This window comes from Callorhinus ursinus, unplaced genomic scaffold, assembly GCF_003265705.2.
Source record: "Callorhinus ursinus isolate GAN/ISIS: 27379988/994484 unplaced genomic scaffold, GSC_fseal_2.0 scaffold50, whole genome shotgun sequence".
NCBI lineage: Eukaryota > Metazoa > Chordata > Mammalia > Carnivora > Otariidae > Callorhinus > Callorhinus ursinus.
In genome coordinates this window covers 5,712,914-5,727,923 of record NW_027397112.1, presented here as the reverse complement: position 1 = coordinate 5,727,923, position 15,010 = coordinate 5,712,914, and the positions used below count along the sequence as shown (strand labels likewise).

The following is a 15,010-nucleotide window of genomic DNA, read 5'->3' as shown; positions in this document are numbered from 1 at the left end:
GGACGGAGGTTTCCAGAAGGCAGGGATTTTCTTTCTCCTCACTCATTCACTCATTCAACACTAGTGAACCCCAGGGTCCCAGCCAGCCCTGTGAAAGAAGCTGGGGACACAGAGACGAAGAAGCATCGGCCCCGTCCCAGAAGAGCTCTCAGGTTTGGGGGAGAGATGTGAAAACAACCCCGATGCAGTTTGAGAAGTGCTCATAATGGAGCACAGGCGTAGGCGTGACGAGGAGGGGCCCTGACCTTGCCTAGGATGTGATGAGCTGTTGGGGAGGCATCGAGGAGGTCAGGAGAAGTGACGTTTGAACTAAATGGTGGAGGATAAAGGAGAGGTAGTTAGCCGAGCATTCCAAGGAGAGAAAATGCCCCGCGCCAAAGGGCAAAGGAGTCAGGAGGACGTGGTATACAAGGCGGTGATGGTGGGGAGCACAGGAGGGGAGATGGAGCCTCAAGGACGGGCTGGGGCCAGACCAAAGTGGCTCTGCAATAATGAATTCGGCTGGATTCTCTTGTCTCGGATGGCTTTTCAGGAGGGATGCAGTGTGATCCAAGGTGAAAAGTACGACACTGACATTCAACAAATCCTCCACCTTTTATCTAGGGAGCCACGTTATTTGCACCATATTGCCATTTCCAGCCACATTCGCCTCTGCTCATATGTGGTGTCTTTTTCTAGGTTAACTTTCTGCAGAAGAGAGCATCCATCCTTCAAGAAGAACTGACTACATACCAAGGCAGAAGGTACAGCCCACGCTCCTAAGACCTTCTGATTAGTTTGTATTGTTGGCACCTGTGAGTCTCCCGGGTTGACCTTAGGGTCTTTATTAAAATGCTTACACATAGTATCAATTTTGAAAAAAAAAATACTGATTTTTTTTTTTTTTTTTTACTAAATAGCCTTTGAGAAGCCACCCACCTCTTGTAATCACAGTGCTTAGTCAGTACGATCAGAACAGAATGAGAAAATCTGCAGGTGCCTGACAAGTCTGGGCCTCACCTGCATAGTCCTGACAAGACATTGTCTTAAAGCCCAGTTGCAGGGTTAAGGAGACCGTCTTTCTTTTAAGATAGCGAGATGACGCAATCCTTAGTGTGGTAGCCCACATCTTCAAAGCCCCGTATCCCCTGGAGGTTTGGCGCTGTTGCAGATGTTCTCGAGACCAAAATAGATAAACGGCTCGGTGGTGTGGTAACACTGTGACTTTAGTGCCCTCAGCATGTGCTTCTCAAGGATGCCTTTTTAGTCCAGGGTTCCCAGAGATCTCACAGACATAGATTATGTTTACCTGCTCTAAGTCAGTCAAACAGCCTCCCTTTTCATGCAGTGAAAGGCCAAAGCACTTATTTGGCATTGGATTAAAAGTTGAGACCTTGAGAATCATTCACTTTTCGAAAGATTCTATTGCCTGGTGCAGATGGGATCGGATCCTTTCTGGGCATAAATGATGAAATTTTGATATCAAATATTCTTTTTAACCTCCATCCAACTCCTCCCGAGTTAGGACATATTTTATCGTTGACATGCCCATCAGACCTGGAGAAAATTATTAACTGAGATTTTTGATTTTCAGGTAACTGCACAAAGACTTACCTGAGTAGCACAGGGCGAGGGCAGTGGATGTCTGGGCTGCACTGTGGATTTCTTCCAGCAGGTTTGAAGATTTGGATATTGTAAACTGTGAGATCAATGGCATTTTTTAATACTTAAATGTAATCAAGATCATAAACACATGCATCACTCATAAGCTATGGGGTGGTTTTATTTGTGTCTGCCTAAGTTATTTTTTTTAACATTCCTTTATTTCGGATTTCCATATTCGCGTGCATTTGAGCCTGTGCTGAGAATTGCTTATATTGGGGAAAGAAATGATTTCTCATAATATGCTTTGTTGACGCTTTTGTATAGAATTTTACCAGTTGCGTATGATCAAGATCACGTTTGTAGTATCGCATCACAATTTTTAACTTGCTTACGTTGTTTTCATTCATGTTCGTGTTCACACATTATTAAAACATTGTGTTTTGTACTTATCAATTTTATTTCTACTTTTTATCGCACCTCATTTGCCAAAATTAGTATGACGTATCCATGGTATGTTTCCCTAGAAAATCCTGACAATCTCAAATTGTACTATGGGGAAAAATACCTTATGTCGTGTCAGAGATCACATCCAGAAGCAGTTCGTTTATTTAGAATAAAAATCACTGGGTCATCTGATACCAGTTTAAGGAGTTGTCGCGTTGGTCTCGTCTGACCCTGGGACTCCAGAGGCAGAATGGTGTAAGAATTTTATGTAGCAGCTATGGTTTTATTGTTGCTTTCTCTTTTTATGGTGGTGGTTTCATTATCATATCAATTGAGGCTCTTTAAGAAAGCCTGAAAACGTAAGGGTGTGTTCCAAGGCCACGTAACCCAGTGGCAAGTGGTGGCAGATGAGCTGTGATTGGCCCCATTGTCCTCCCTGCAAATATGGTGGTGTTCTCCCGATTGGGTGTTTGTCTCCACCCAACTGACCAATCAGCACATTGATTCTGATTGGTCGTTGCTGATTGGTCTGTGTTCTCTGCTGGTTGGTCAGCCCCATTTGCCGAGGAAATTCTGAATTGCCGTGGATGGATGCTCCGTATTCTTTTGACTGCATTGTGGTGTATGCCATGGGCCCTTTGAGACGCTCTAAAAATCTGGACTGCGGGCAGGGCCATGATCATCCCGTTTACTGTAACAGGACAGGGCAGAACGTTTCTTTATGCCTTTTCAAAATTCTTGTCTCTTTCCCATGCCCATCTCTGTTGTTTGCTGCCCAAGGATTAATGACCCTTTCTTGCACCATAACTGAGACCCAGAGATGATAAGGAAGTTACAGGTTTTACAGCCACTTCCAAAGCCAGGGCCAGGAGCCACAAAGATGGTGCCTTGGCGGCGGCCATCAAAAAAACCTTGCCTTCCTACTCTAGATCTCCTCTGCCTGGTGACGTTTGCCCCGACACAGGCAGGAAGAAAGATCCTTGTGTTCAGGTCTTTCTTGTATTTTCAATAAATTATAGCACTGGCTTGAAGAGTATGCAGGAAAAAGCAAAATCGAAGCAGATGCTATTAAAACCACCTACCAAATGAGGACAATTGGTACTCAGACTATGATTTAGTGCTCGAAAGGGAAAGATTAAGGGTACATGATTAATTTTTAAGTGCTTCTCTACAGACCGCAAAAAAATAGGTTGAAGCTCAACAGATTTCATTAGTAAGGTTATTAGCTGCCTGAAGTGAAAATACTTGGTGAATTGTATTGTCTGCTGGAATTGGAACTCCCACTCAAGAATATTTGTTTTCCATGAGTAAATATCAGTAGGTGTTTTGGAAAGTTGCCTGCTATTCTTTCTTTTCCTTATTTCAAGGGTTATGAAATCACAAACACTGGTGAACCTTTGACATTACCCAGATCCTGTTTCCCTTCTGATGGGTGTCGCGGACGTCTGAGAGTAAGCATGCTGAAACTTTAGGTCAGTTTGATTGTGTGTGATGGGACTGGATGGCCGACACCAGTGTTTTTGTGAATGTCCTCTGATAAAGGAAGAGAAAGAAAAATTGCCTTTGGCACATTTAAAATCCCCTCCTGAATTGAGCCCTGGGTATATAAATGGCTACTGGGAGATCAAGCAAGTGCTCAGTAAGTGAATTATAAACATTGTGCCTTATTATAAAATCATCTGAGGTTTCATCCCTTCTTTTGTCTGGTGGAAGATCGATTGTTCATCCCAAGTACCTCATTCAGTTCCATTTCAAGTCGTCATTCTTGGCTCCGGCACCTGAGTCATCCACCTGTGTGTGCGACCGTCTGCGGGTAGTGGGGTGATAAGGCATGGGGAGTGACCCAGCGGAAGGAAAGCCGAGGGCGTGCGGTGTCCTGGGTGCGCGTGTTTACCCAGCCATGGGGTCAAGCGCAGGAGAAGGGTTAACGGGAAGCCCAGCCGTCCTGCATCTGCCCATGTCATGGTCTTGTCTGAGTCCTACCACTTCTGCGTCACCAAGCCGCGATCCCTTTCAGGGGTCTGACCTCTGATTTTGCAACCTCCCCAGTCAACAATCAGCTCCTGAGATGGCAGCCATCCAGGGGCAGCAAGGAGAAAAAATGGCCTGGGGGGGGGCAACAGAGAATGGGTCGACTTGCTTCAGAGTTTGTACAAAAGAATCGGCCGTGACTCAGGGGAAATTGCCGGATTCAGACGTTATCCTGTAATGTCACCTACTAACAGTGGATTCCTCAGGAGCAGGCATATGGCTGTCATCGTGAGCAACCTCATTAAAGGTGTCTGCCGAGAGAGTGCAGACAGGAGAAACTATGAGTTTGAATTAACAATTAACAGCCCTCTTTATTGAAGTGCATCACCATCCACAGAAGGCAGTGGTGTTTTAGCTTTCGTTCTGAGAGTAAAAAGGAAAGGTAAAACATCAAAAATGGTCGGAGAAAAGTTTCAGAACACAAGGTCATTTTAATTCATAGTTTCCTTAAAAGAGCAGTCTCTTCGGAGCTTTCATATTTTGTTCAGAAAGGTCGTCTCTTTTAAGCCTTGTCATTAAAGACAGTTTGCTCTTTAAAGTGAATTATCAAAGTGTGTAGAAATTGCAAGTTACTGAAACTAAAATGCATGATCAATTTTAAGTCTGCTAACTAAAGCTTTACTTAAAGTTGGATGTGCTTTTGTCCTGGCGGGCCCTTTGGTAAGACCAAAAAAAGATACACGGTTGGTCAATTCAAAGTAGGAGAAGATAATTAGATAAAACCTTCTTTCACCCGTTGAAGTGGTTCTCGGATTTGGAGACTTGATTGGGAAGCTGTGGTATAGGGTGGAATGGTAAAAATCAAATATCCCAGATTTTGACCTGTATTAACATTCTTCCCTGTTTTAAGGGACTGACTTCCCTTGTTTTAAGGACTGACTCAGACTTCAGATCCTATTATTTACCTCACATGGAGGAAGAGAGATGGAATTTGTAACATAAGACTAAAGGAATTTTTAAAATCTGGATCCTTCACCAACATCTAGGTCAGTTGAAAATTCATTCTTCCAGAGATTTTGGTTTTAAGCAAGGATTTCCATCAGGCAAATGTTTTAAGACCAAAGGCCCAAGTATGTTGCTATAGATTCTGGTGTTCTTAGAAGTGAGCTTACTCTAGACGTCAGGCTAATAAACACCCTTATATCCTCTTTGGGAGTCTACCATTCAAGAGAGGTCTCCTGGAAAACAGCTAGCTGGACACAAAGACTTGATCAGTGAGCAGAAAGATGGGGCTACCTAATAAGAAGCCTGATATATTTAATTAGTTGGAACATGCTTGCGTAAGTGAAACCATGTCGTCCACACCCCTTTACTTCCGCTAGAAAAGGAACTTAGTTCATAGGTGGAGTCTACCAATTAGCTTTGTTTCCCTAGGTAATTCCCTTTACCTCTCTGGGCCTCGCTTTGGTCATCTGTAACACAATCAATACTTCCCAAACTACCATTTTAAGCTCTAATTCAGCCTTTCGCCCACTAGTATTCTATCAAGCCCTGTTCTGTATGACTTGTCTTGACATCTTCAGACGGCATGTTTAGGAAATGTGGCATACTAGATGATCCCCCTCTTGAAGGCTCCCGTTTGCGTCGCTTACTCACCCAGTCATCCATGTAACAAACGCTGATTGCCCACCGTGTGCTGGACAGCACAGTAACTGCCTCCAAAGTTAGTGGCTTCACCATAATTTATCATCTCTCTTGGGTGCGGACGGTTGACCAGGCTCAGCTAGGCTGTTCTCGCTTGGGTTTCAAGCAGGTGCAGTGACCATGATGACTCACTCCCAGGGCGGCTGTCAGGAGCCCTCAAGAGCAAGCCCAACGAGAGACCAGATGTAGAAGTCACCAGAAACATAACACGGGAGGGCACAGCATCACTTCTACTGAACTTTGTCAAAGACAGAGCCCACCCAGAGTCAAGGATAGAGGACACAGAGCCTAGCAGTGTCCAAGAACCTGTGGCCGTCTCTAATGTGCCACGCCCTTGGGTAAAAAGAAACTATCTTTAACCTGGAATCTCTCCTTAAACAATGTGATCCACAGAAGAGTTTTTCCGTAGCGCACATATTTTATTGCCTGGCTCTCTGAGAAGTATGGCCTAGGGCCCAGATCCAGGTGATTGCTAAAAAGCCTCTTCCCATGCAACATTCTGCTAGTCTCTGTTGTATTTCTACGATCACAGGTTAATTGGGATTTGGAAACACCGCTTGGGAAGCCCTGAATTGCGAGTATTCACTAAGGTCATGTCTTCCTCTGTGATTCTTTCGAAAAATGGTAGCAACCACAGGCGAATGTTTCTCTCAATCCTTTAAAGTGAGTAAAGTTTGGGGCTTGGTGTGCATTGTTTACCGTAATTATCTTAGCAAGTGTATTATTATAAAGGTCCACCAAAAACACATACCCTGTGCTTAGCGAGCGTGGTTTTTCCTTCTTTCATGGAAATATCAGGCGCATGGAAGGGTGTGGTCTTGATGAGCCTGTGAGGGAAAATTCCCTGAACCACAGAGCACTCAGAAACTACTCAACTAATCATCCAGATAAACAAGTGAATCAGCCTCCTAATTGCCCGTTAGCTTCCTCACCACTGCTGGGTTATCTCTGTTCATGCCCCTGAGCCCAGCTCCTGGATCTCACCAGCCTGAGCGGAAACCTGGGTGGGGGAGGTGAGCGAGGAACTGAAGCCGAGCGACCATCGCTCTGCCTTCTCACTCCCAACCTCGCTGAGTGCTGCAACTGACAGATTGATCCGACCTGGTAATCAGCGTGTGTTTTGAGAAAACATCAGAAGCCTTGGTTTGCCTGGAGTTCAGCTCTGTTCCGCAAGCAGAGCCTGACAGTTTAAGGGAGAGAGGAAACGAGAAAAGACATGTCTCCCCAGGAAAGAGGAAATATTTTCCTAACAGGGTGGTAGAGAGTCCTGAGAATCTTGCACTTTTTGCAGAAATACCTTGACATCGGCTGAGATTTCTCAGAAGCGGGTTTGCGTTCCCCACTTTGGCTCTGCGCAGGCTGACTAATGCTGTCGTTTACCTGACATTGACCATGATGTTGCTCTTCAAGTTCTGTGCAAACTCCGGTCGCCGTCCGGCTCCCCCGTGTACGTTTCGTGTTTCCCAGCTACCGCGGTGTCACAATCCTGTGTGAAATCCTTTTCAGGACTGATTATTTGGCCCCTTACTTATCATTGTGTTTGTAATAAAAATATTTATCCAAGCTGGGCGCAGCAGTTACAGCGCAAAGCCTAGGTGGGATGGCCTCTTCATGTCTCCACCTGCTCCCTCCCAGAGTTAAGGATCTGCTAGCCGTTTTCTGCCTAGAGTGATATTTCTTACAATGTTAGGGAACCTTTCTCTGACTGAGTTCCCACTTGGGTTATCTGATTTTCTTCTTCAGTATTTTTATTTATGCATTCGGGCATGTGAGCTTGAAAGCTGCTAGAATACGAATTGGGTGGATTAAAGGAATTTTTTTTCCTTTCAAAATCATTTCTGCAATCTTATTTGGAGTGTGTGTGTGTGTGTGTATGTCAAATTTTTTTCTACTAGGTTAACGAAGACAGCAAACCTAAGTAGACCACCTCCTGTTGGCCCCTGCTATCAGGTACTCTCCCTAAGACGGTCTAATGGTCACTGTCTCTGCCTTTTCATCGGTAAAGGATAAAGATTAATTGGCCTCCTCTCCATCTCACATTATAATTATTGTTCTCTCTGTGGTATCACCTCTAACATATGAGGAACATGTTTTACCTCATGCAAGCGGTAAATTGAGCTCAGCTCTTCAAAACTTTACTTTTGCCCCCAGATTAATACCCTACAGAACTTTGCTGAGTGCCTCATGTGTCCTGGGGACTGAGTCTGGCAGATGAGATGCACAGAGGTGAATGAGACCTGCTCCTTGCCTGCAAGGAGCTTGTAATCCATACAGGAAGATAAGACATGTATCGGAAAGAAAAAAAAAAAGAAGACAGAGCATGATCTTTGTATAAGGGAAATGCCAAATATTCTGGAAATTCGAAGGAAGTGGTAACATTTTGAAATCGTCTCATAGGAGGAGGTGACATTTAGTCTGGACGTTGGAGTAAAAGTGAGATTTCAATCAGTAGAAATGTGGGACAGGTCTTCCAGCTGGAATGCTAAGCCTGGAAGGTCGTTCACTCCTCTGCATCACCCACACGGGAGGAAGGGAGTATGAGGCAAGGCTTAAAAGGTACGTTGGAGTCAGGTTGTGGAAGCCAAAGGGAACTTACTGACCACCTTCAGCGCTGAGCGGGCCTCTCAGCTCATGTGGCCAAGGCCTTTGGGATCCAGAGCTAGGCACGTTGCTCAGTCTCTGAGTCTCGGTTTCCTTATCTTAGAAGGTGAAGGAAATAGTAGAACGTAGTTGTGAAGATTGAATGAGATAATGCATTTTCAAAGTCTAACATGCAATAAACATGCAATAAGTGAAGGCCCTTCTTATTTTCTGAACATCCTCAATGATTTCATGAGCTAAGTATGATTCATGCTTGAGGATACCGAAGCAAAGGGAGGCTTGGAAGTTTGCCCAAGGCCCCGCTTTGAATATGTGGTGGAAGCAGAGGTTGGAGCTCATGTTCCTGTAATTCGCTCTTTACTCCTTCTGCTATATTGCATCGCCTCCAAGGGTGAGGAGAGGTTTGGACTCTATGTTACAGAAAACCAGGGAGCAATGAAAGTGTTTTGAGCAGGGCAGTGACACCGTGAGAAACTGCCACATGAGCATTTGTCCTGCAGCAGCATGAGGCGGAATATTTGGAGGCTGGAGTCAGAAAAAGAGATAGGAAATGGACAGGAAATGTGTGCAGGAGTCCCATAAGTGCAATGGAATCCCCAGGGAGAGGAGCATCTCCCCCTCTCCCTCTCTCTCTCTCTGGACAGAAAGTAGGTCAAAGATTCAGTAAGCTACCATGGCACCTGAATGAATGCGATGATTGTGAAGGAGAAAGAAATGTAGGGCCAAGGTTCGCAGCCTAAAAAGATGCGGGGTGCAGATCTGGGAGTGGGGGTGATGAGTTTGGTTTAGACACGTTGCGCTTCATCAGGTACCCGGAAGCCTGGGTCAGGGCCCAGAGATTCGCCAATCAGGAACATGTGGGTGAGAGCTGAGGTGGAGAAGCCGATCGTTTCACCGAGAAGGGGAGAGGTCTGGGGGAACCAGGAGAGGAGAGGAAGGGGGGACAGGAGGGGACCTAGATCCCCTAGGAGGGGAGTGCAGGGTTCCATCGGCAGTTGAAGAAAAGAGTTGGAAAGAAGTGGGGATAAGGAGGGGGCCAGCGGCAGGATGAGGCTCTGAGTGTGCATTGGAGGACCGACCAAACCTGTGGTTTGCCCTGGGGCAGAGAGGCAGGTGGGGCGGTGAGTTAAATGAGCCATGTACATTCCTTGAGGGTCCAAGCTGAAGGGCGCGGTGCCTCCCAGACATGGACAGCCCTGAGATAGGTGGTGGAGAGCCAGGTACCGAGTCCTGAGGGCTCCTTATGGATTGGCGGCGAGGTTTCCTCCTCCGATTCCAGATAACAGCCTACAGTTGGCCAAGGTTCCACTGGACACCAACCCCACAAACGGCCTGGAGTGGGCATCGGCCGCCCCTGTGAATGGCTATCCTGGCTGATCTAGGAAAGTTAGGGAAGTGTTTGTGGAAGTTCAGTTCTTCTCTCAGCCTAAGGTCTTCACCCGTTTGTCCATTTTGTGAAGTCACTAAATGAAGTTAGCCGTCTTTGCAAACGAGCCCTTGGGATAAAATCAGGGTAATTAAATGGATTGTCCTTAAGGGATGTTCCTCTACATTCAAATATTTTTGTTTCTGATCCTTACTGATACGGACTTATTGTTGGTTTTCAGGCATTTTTATTTTTACAGCAACAACGAAAAGTCACCTTGAACTTGATATTTAGGTAGAATTTAACCTAGAGTTAGTATACTGATCACAATAGTACTCTTTTTAAAGTCCCCCCCCCCCGCAAAATCCCAAACAGTAGTTAAGAAAACGCAGTGAATACATTTTGAGGATAAAGAAGACTGCATTAAAAATTGAGCAATGTAAGGACAGTACAGGGGCTTTAGTATGGAAGACCAGGAGATGAAACAACTTTTTTTTTTTTTAAGATTTTATTTATTTATTTGACAGAGAGAGACATAGCTAGAGAGGGAACACAAGCAGGGGGAGTGGGAGAGGGAGAAGCAGGCTTCCTGCTGAGCAGGGAGCCCGACACGGGGCTCCATCCCAGGACCCTGGGACCATGACCTGAGCCGAAGGCAGATGCTTAACGACTGAGCCACCTAGGCGCCCCAAAACAACTTTTTTTAAAGGAAAATTGAAACTTATTAATATTCTGGAAATATAGGTGAGACTTTCTTACTACCTAAAAGCATTTTGATGTCCTAAATTTCTTTAATACATTTTGTAAATATGTACCCCACAATGTCTAGAAGCCATAAATGCCTTCCTTTCCTTTTTTTTTTTTTTTTTTTAATAGTCTGGTACCAAAATACCCTTCGTGCCAACACCAAAAGTTCTTAGTGGGGACTTAGAAAGAAAGTAAGGCAAGACATTATAATTCTGCTAAAATAGCATAGAGTATAGTCTTATTTTAGAGGGTGGAGGAAAGATGGCTTTTCTTCCTTTTCTACTAAGAAAAATTGAGAACTGGATATTTGTTCACTTTGTATCTGCAGCAGGGGTGGGAGGGCGTCCATGCTTTAGATTTGCTGACTGTCCTCCAAAGAGGTGACAAAGGGAACCCAGTTTAGCCCGGTAGTTGGCTCAAGCTGGCCAGACCATGGCTTCCCCAGGGCACTGGGAGTGGGTCCCCACTGGGAATGTCTAAAGGGGACTCTGGTGCCTACATGTGTGCCACCACTAATTTAGCTCTAGACTTCTTTCTCAATAACAGAACACGCTCCCCCCACCCCCATGCCCCACCAAGCTAGGATAAAAAGAAGTTGGAACCCAGCGTCGACCTCAGAGCATGGCACTGTTTGGCTTGTCTGTTGCAGAGATCAGCAGCATAGGTAGTGAAAGGGAGGTTTGGAGACACTGACTCAGGGTTTTTCTGCTGCTGGTATTCCAGAAGTGATGCCATTTCTCTGCCGGATGGCATCAGCCAAAGGCAAACCCAGAAAGGCCGTGGGTAATTAGGAGCTTGATTTTCAAATACATACCACTCTGCTGCTGAATGGGATGTCCTGTTCACCCAGGTGCTTCAGGAACAAATGCAGAGGATCCCAACAATGTTGAGGAGAAGTCTTGAGAAATACGTGTAAAACTAGGAGTAGTATTTGCCTTCCTCTGAAAGGAGTCTTTGAGCCCAAAACAAGTAAAGCCTTATTTCGGGTTAGCTTGATTGTAACACCATCTAAATAATTCCATTTCATATATATTTAGGTCATAATGGTTTTTTATCTGTGATTATGCCCCCCAGGGTGGTTGAATTTTATATTATGCCTTCTGACCACAGGAAAGGGAAAGTAGAATTCTACTAGGCAAGTTATTAAATATTTTATGGTGCAAGTAGAGTTCGCCATACTTCCTTTAAGGCAAGAGCTTGTACTGATAGACAAATATCCTTTCTAACACTGGTGAAATTGGCCTGTAGGCTACTTGCTTAAACTCTGTGTGCCTTGGCTTCATTATCTAGATAAATAGATAAGAAGTAATGACTATCAGTTTATCAAATTAGGGATGTGTTTAAGATCTAAGAAATCACATAGGCCGTCTTGAAAGGGAAATGGCATCTACAGCTGGTGTGGACAGCACCTCATGTCCAGCAGCTTTGTCTTGGCCCCTGTCTTCTCTTAACCTGATTAAAACCACTACTTACCACCAAAACATCTCTTGACTCTGCCTAAGTAAGTCGGACATACAGTCTACCCACTCAAGGTCAAGGTCAGAAGAGATTTTTTTGACTCCATCTGCAGCTTAGAAAAGAAAAATGCATCCTTTTTGCAATACTTCGCTTTTAAAAAATTTGAGTATGTATCTAAGAAAAGCAAATGGTGATGTGTGGATTCCTGCATCAACGGAAGAATAAACAAAGGCCAGAGTTTTGGAAATAAAACATTTAATGCAAAGGAAGACATCTTATTTGATTTTGAAGGACGCAAAATTTTGAAGCATGTAGAGAGCCAGTTCCTTGGTTATGAGAGAATGGGATAGGCTCATTTATAAAGTGGAAAAAAATGTTGATGGCATAATAGAAACCTAATCAGATGTAACGGATCCATCTGTTTCAGAAACCCGCAGGAGTTCAGGCAAAAAAAAAAAAAAAAAAAAAAAATCACTTTTCCCCAAAACACGTAAGAACAGGAAGGCATTTTCAGCACCACCAAAGCAGCGTTTCATCACTTCTGGAAATGAATTTGTTAGTTTGATGTCAAAGTACAGGAAGGAGAAAGCTTTCGGAACCTATTCAGAAGCACCCAAGAATTCTACAGAAAAGTTAATGAAAGGAAGCAACGGAGTCTTCTCTCCCCCCACCGTTACCACTCGATGGGTCTCTAGAGTGTCGGCTCACATGAGAGCCACGGTCCCTGTTTTCTGGAGATGACCCTCATTTTGAACACAGTTCCAAGGCCCTCCAAGCAATGAAACATGCTGGTACAAAGATGCCATTTTCTGTCCAGCGTCATTGGACTCATATTTTAAGAAAACGCATCCAACCCAGCCCATGAACAAAAACCTGTAGAAAGGAACATGATGATCTAGTGTTTAATTTGATTGAGTGATTTTTCTGAGACCAAAGGTAAAGTGATTTTCCTGAGGTCAAAAATCAGCTACCGAAGGGCCAAACTCGGTCTAGAACCCAAATTTTTGGTTTCATAGCCCATATTTCTGCTTGTTCTTTCCCATCCTTTCCCCCATAATGTATTAGACACATTAACTGAACTCCATGGTGATAAGACTCTTTTTTTTTTTTTACAATGGCCACACTTGGGCCAATGTCCATTTACTAGTTGCTTCAGTATTTTATGTGCCTTGTGATCTAGAGAGGCTAAAAGATCTGGCTAGACTTTCATGGCCCTGGCAACAGTGTCTGTTTGGAAATGGGCTATAAGGCATCAAAGCCTAATTTCATAAACCATCTGATAAGATATTTTATAGAAGAACAGCACTTGCCAGAGAAGTGGCATGGGCAAGAGTCTGCTCTTGGGCAAGAGTCTGCAAAACAGAGAGGGGGTTGCAAGACAGGAGTCCTGGCATCACTTCCAAATGCTCCCTGTCCTCTAGCAATTCTCCCTCCATGCCTGTGCTCTCAGCTTCCCGTCTCTTCCCCAGAGAGCTCCCCTCCGGGCAGTGGGAAAAGGGTCCACGAGGAAGCCGCCGCCTTCCAGGGTCAGCCAGTGCTAGAAATGAATAAGGAAGTTCCTTCTCTGCATTTTCACTTCTTCCTCTTTACTTGCAAGGTTAGAGGAACCGTCCGAGAGAGGCCTTGCCTTCGCCCAGAAGCTAGTGGGTCCTCGTTCCTGCAAGAGCCTAGGAGCTGTGGTGTCTGGGAAGCAGGAGGGAAAATGAGAGAGTGCATTGTGCAAGCCCTTAATCTGTATCTCGTGGGTCCTCTGTAACTCCAAGATCCTATGACAAAATCCTAGGATGCAGATTAGTAGCTACACTTGGGCAATGGGAGTGAAAAGTGTGAAGCAACCAGACAGATCCTTGATATCCAGCCATATAGCCTCATACGGGGACAGTATTTTTAAAAAGACTCTTGCTGCAGAAGGCTTGGGCTTTTCCATGGCTGCCGTCTCTGATCTCCAGTTGGAGATGGTGGAAACACAACCTAGCGATGTGAATGAAATGTTGCTGGTTTCTGGGGCAGCCCGAGACGTCAGTTGAGAAAGAAAGAAACAGAGCCTCCTGTTTTCCCAGTTTGGGTCTCCCTGTCACTGAAGACAGATTTAAAAAAAAAAATCTCATTTTTTTGCTTGAAACAAAATGCTCTAAGATAGCATGACACGCAAGCCATCTCCCTCACAAGTTATTGGAGTGCAGGATCACTTCAGAACAAGCCTGGAGTCCCCATGTGTTCTCTGGTTTGCACACAGGTTGAAAAAAAGGGTGCGAGCAATTCCTGGAGAGAGCCTGACTTCCTTTGCTGGCTGTATTTATTCTAGAACAACATAGAGCATACTAGCTTTGAACTGAAAGCATTCATATGTGGATCAGTTGGGAATAATCTATTTTCTGATGGCAGGCCGCTTCTGCAGACATTTCTCCTGAATCCTCACAACCACTCTGTGAGGTGGATGCCATCAGCTCGTCTTTACAGATGAAGAAAAGAGGCTGAGAAGCTGGGTCCACGTATAACAGGGGGTTCACCAGGTCTGTCTCATGAAGACCTTTCCACTAACCCAGCCAAAGTGGACAGTGGTCCTCACTGAATCGTCTGAGAAACTTTTAAGACACACCTGGGCCCATTGCTCACCCAAGACCAATTAAATAAAAAGCTCAGGGCTGGGGCTGGGGCCTGCTAATGTTTTAGAAGCTCCTGGATTATCCTAACGCAGTCGAGGTGAGAACACGGCTCAAGGACCTTCCAGTACCGGACTTGATAGAGATTTATAAGAATCCCCTATAAAGAACAGAGAAGGGGGGATTCCACCCTACAGGTGTCAAAATTGGCCACTAGATGAAGGTGTGGTTGGTGCTCTGAAGATTTTCGGTTGCACAGAAGTGGCCCCCTGCCCCGTGGCAGGAGGTTTCCTATGAACTGTACGAGAGGCGTGTCACTGTCTCAGCTGTCGATATTGGAGAAGGAAATCCATGAGGATAGGAGGACCCCTCTGCACAGCTTGGCCGTTGGACTGCCCGTGGGTGAGGATTGAGTTGGTTGGGGGGTGGGGGCGGGGCCCTGAACTGCTTCAAGGCCAGGTGCCAAGCAGTGTGAACTTGGAGCAGCCAAGTGGTGTCATCTTTCCTGCAGACACTTGTATTGCTCTCATTG

At 45.1% G+C, this 15,010-nt stretch overlaps 1 protein-coding gene across 9 annotated transcripts in view; it reads left to right on the top strand.

Moving 5' to 3' along the window:
* The window catches only part of CEP112 (centrosomal protein 112), a 456,418-nt gene extending 454,385 nt beyond the window's left edge, over nt 1-2,033 (top strand). For all 9 annotated transcript variants that reach the window (XM_025889895.2, XM_073883235.1, XM_025889894.2 and 6 more), the window contains 2 exons: nt 679-743; nt 1,574-2,033. In XM_025889895.2, coding sequence (XP_025745680.1) covers nt 679-743; nt 1,574-1,577 — 69 coding nt within the window. In that variant the 3' untranslated portion in view covers nt 1,578-2,033. The remainder of the gene's footprint in view (nt 1-678; nt 744-1,573) is intronic.
* The last annotated feature ends 12,977 nt before the right edge of the window (nt 2,034-15,010 follow it).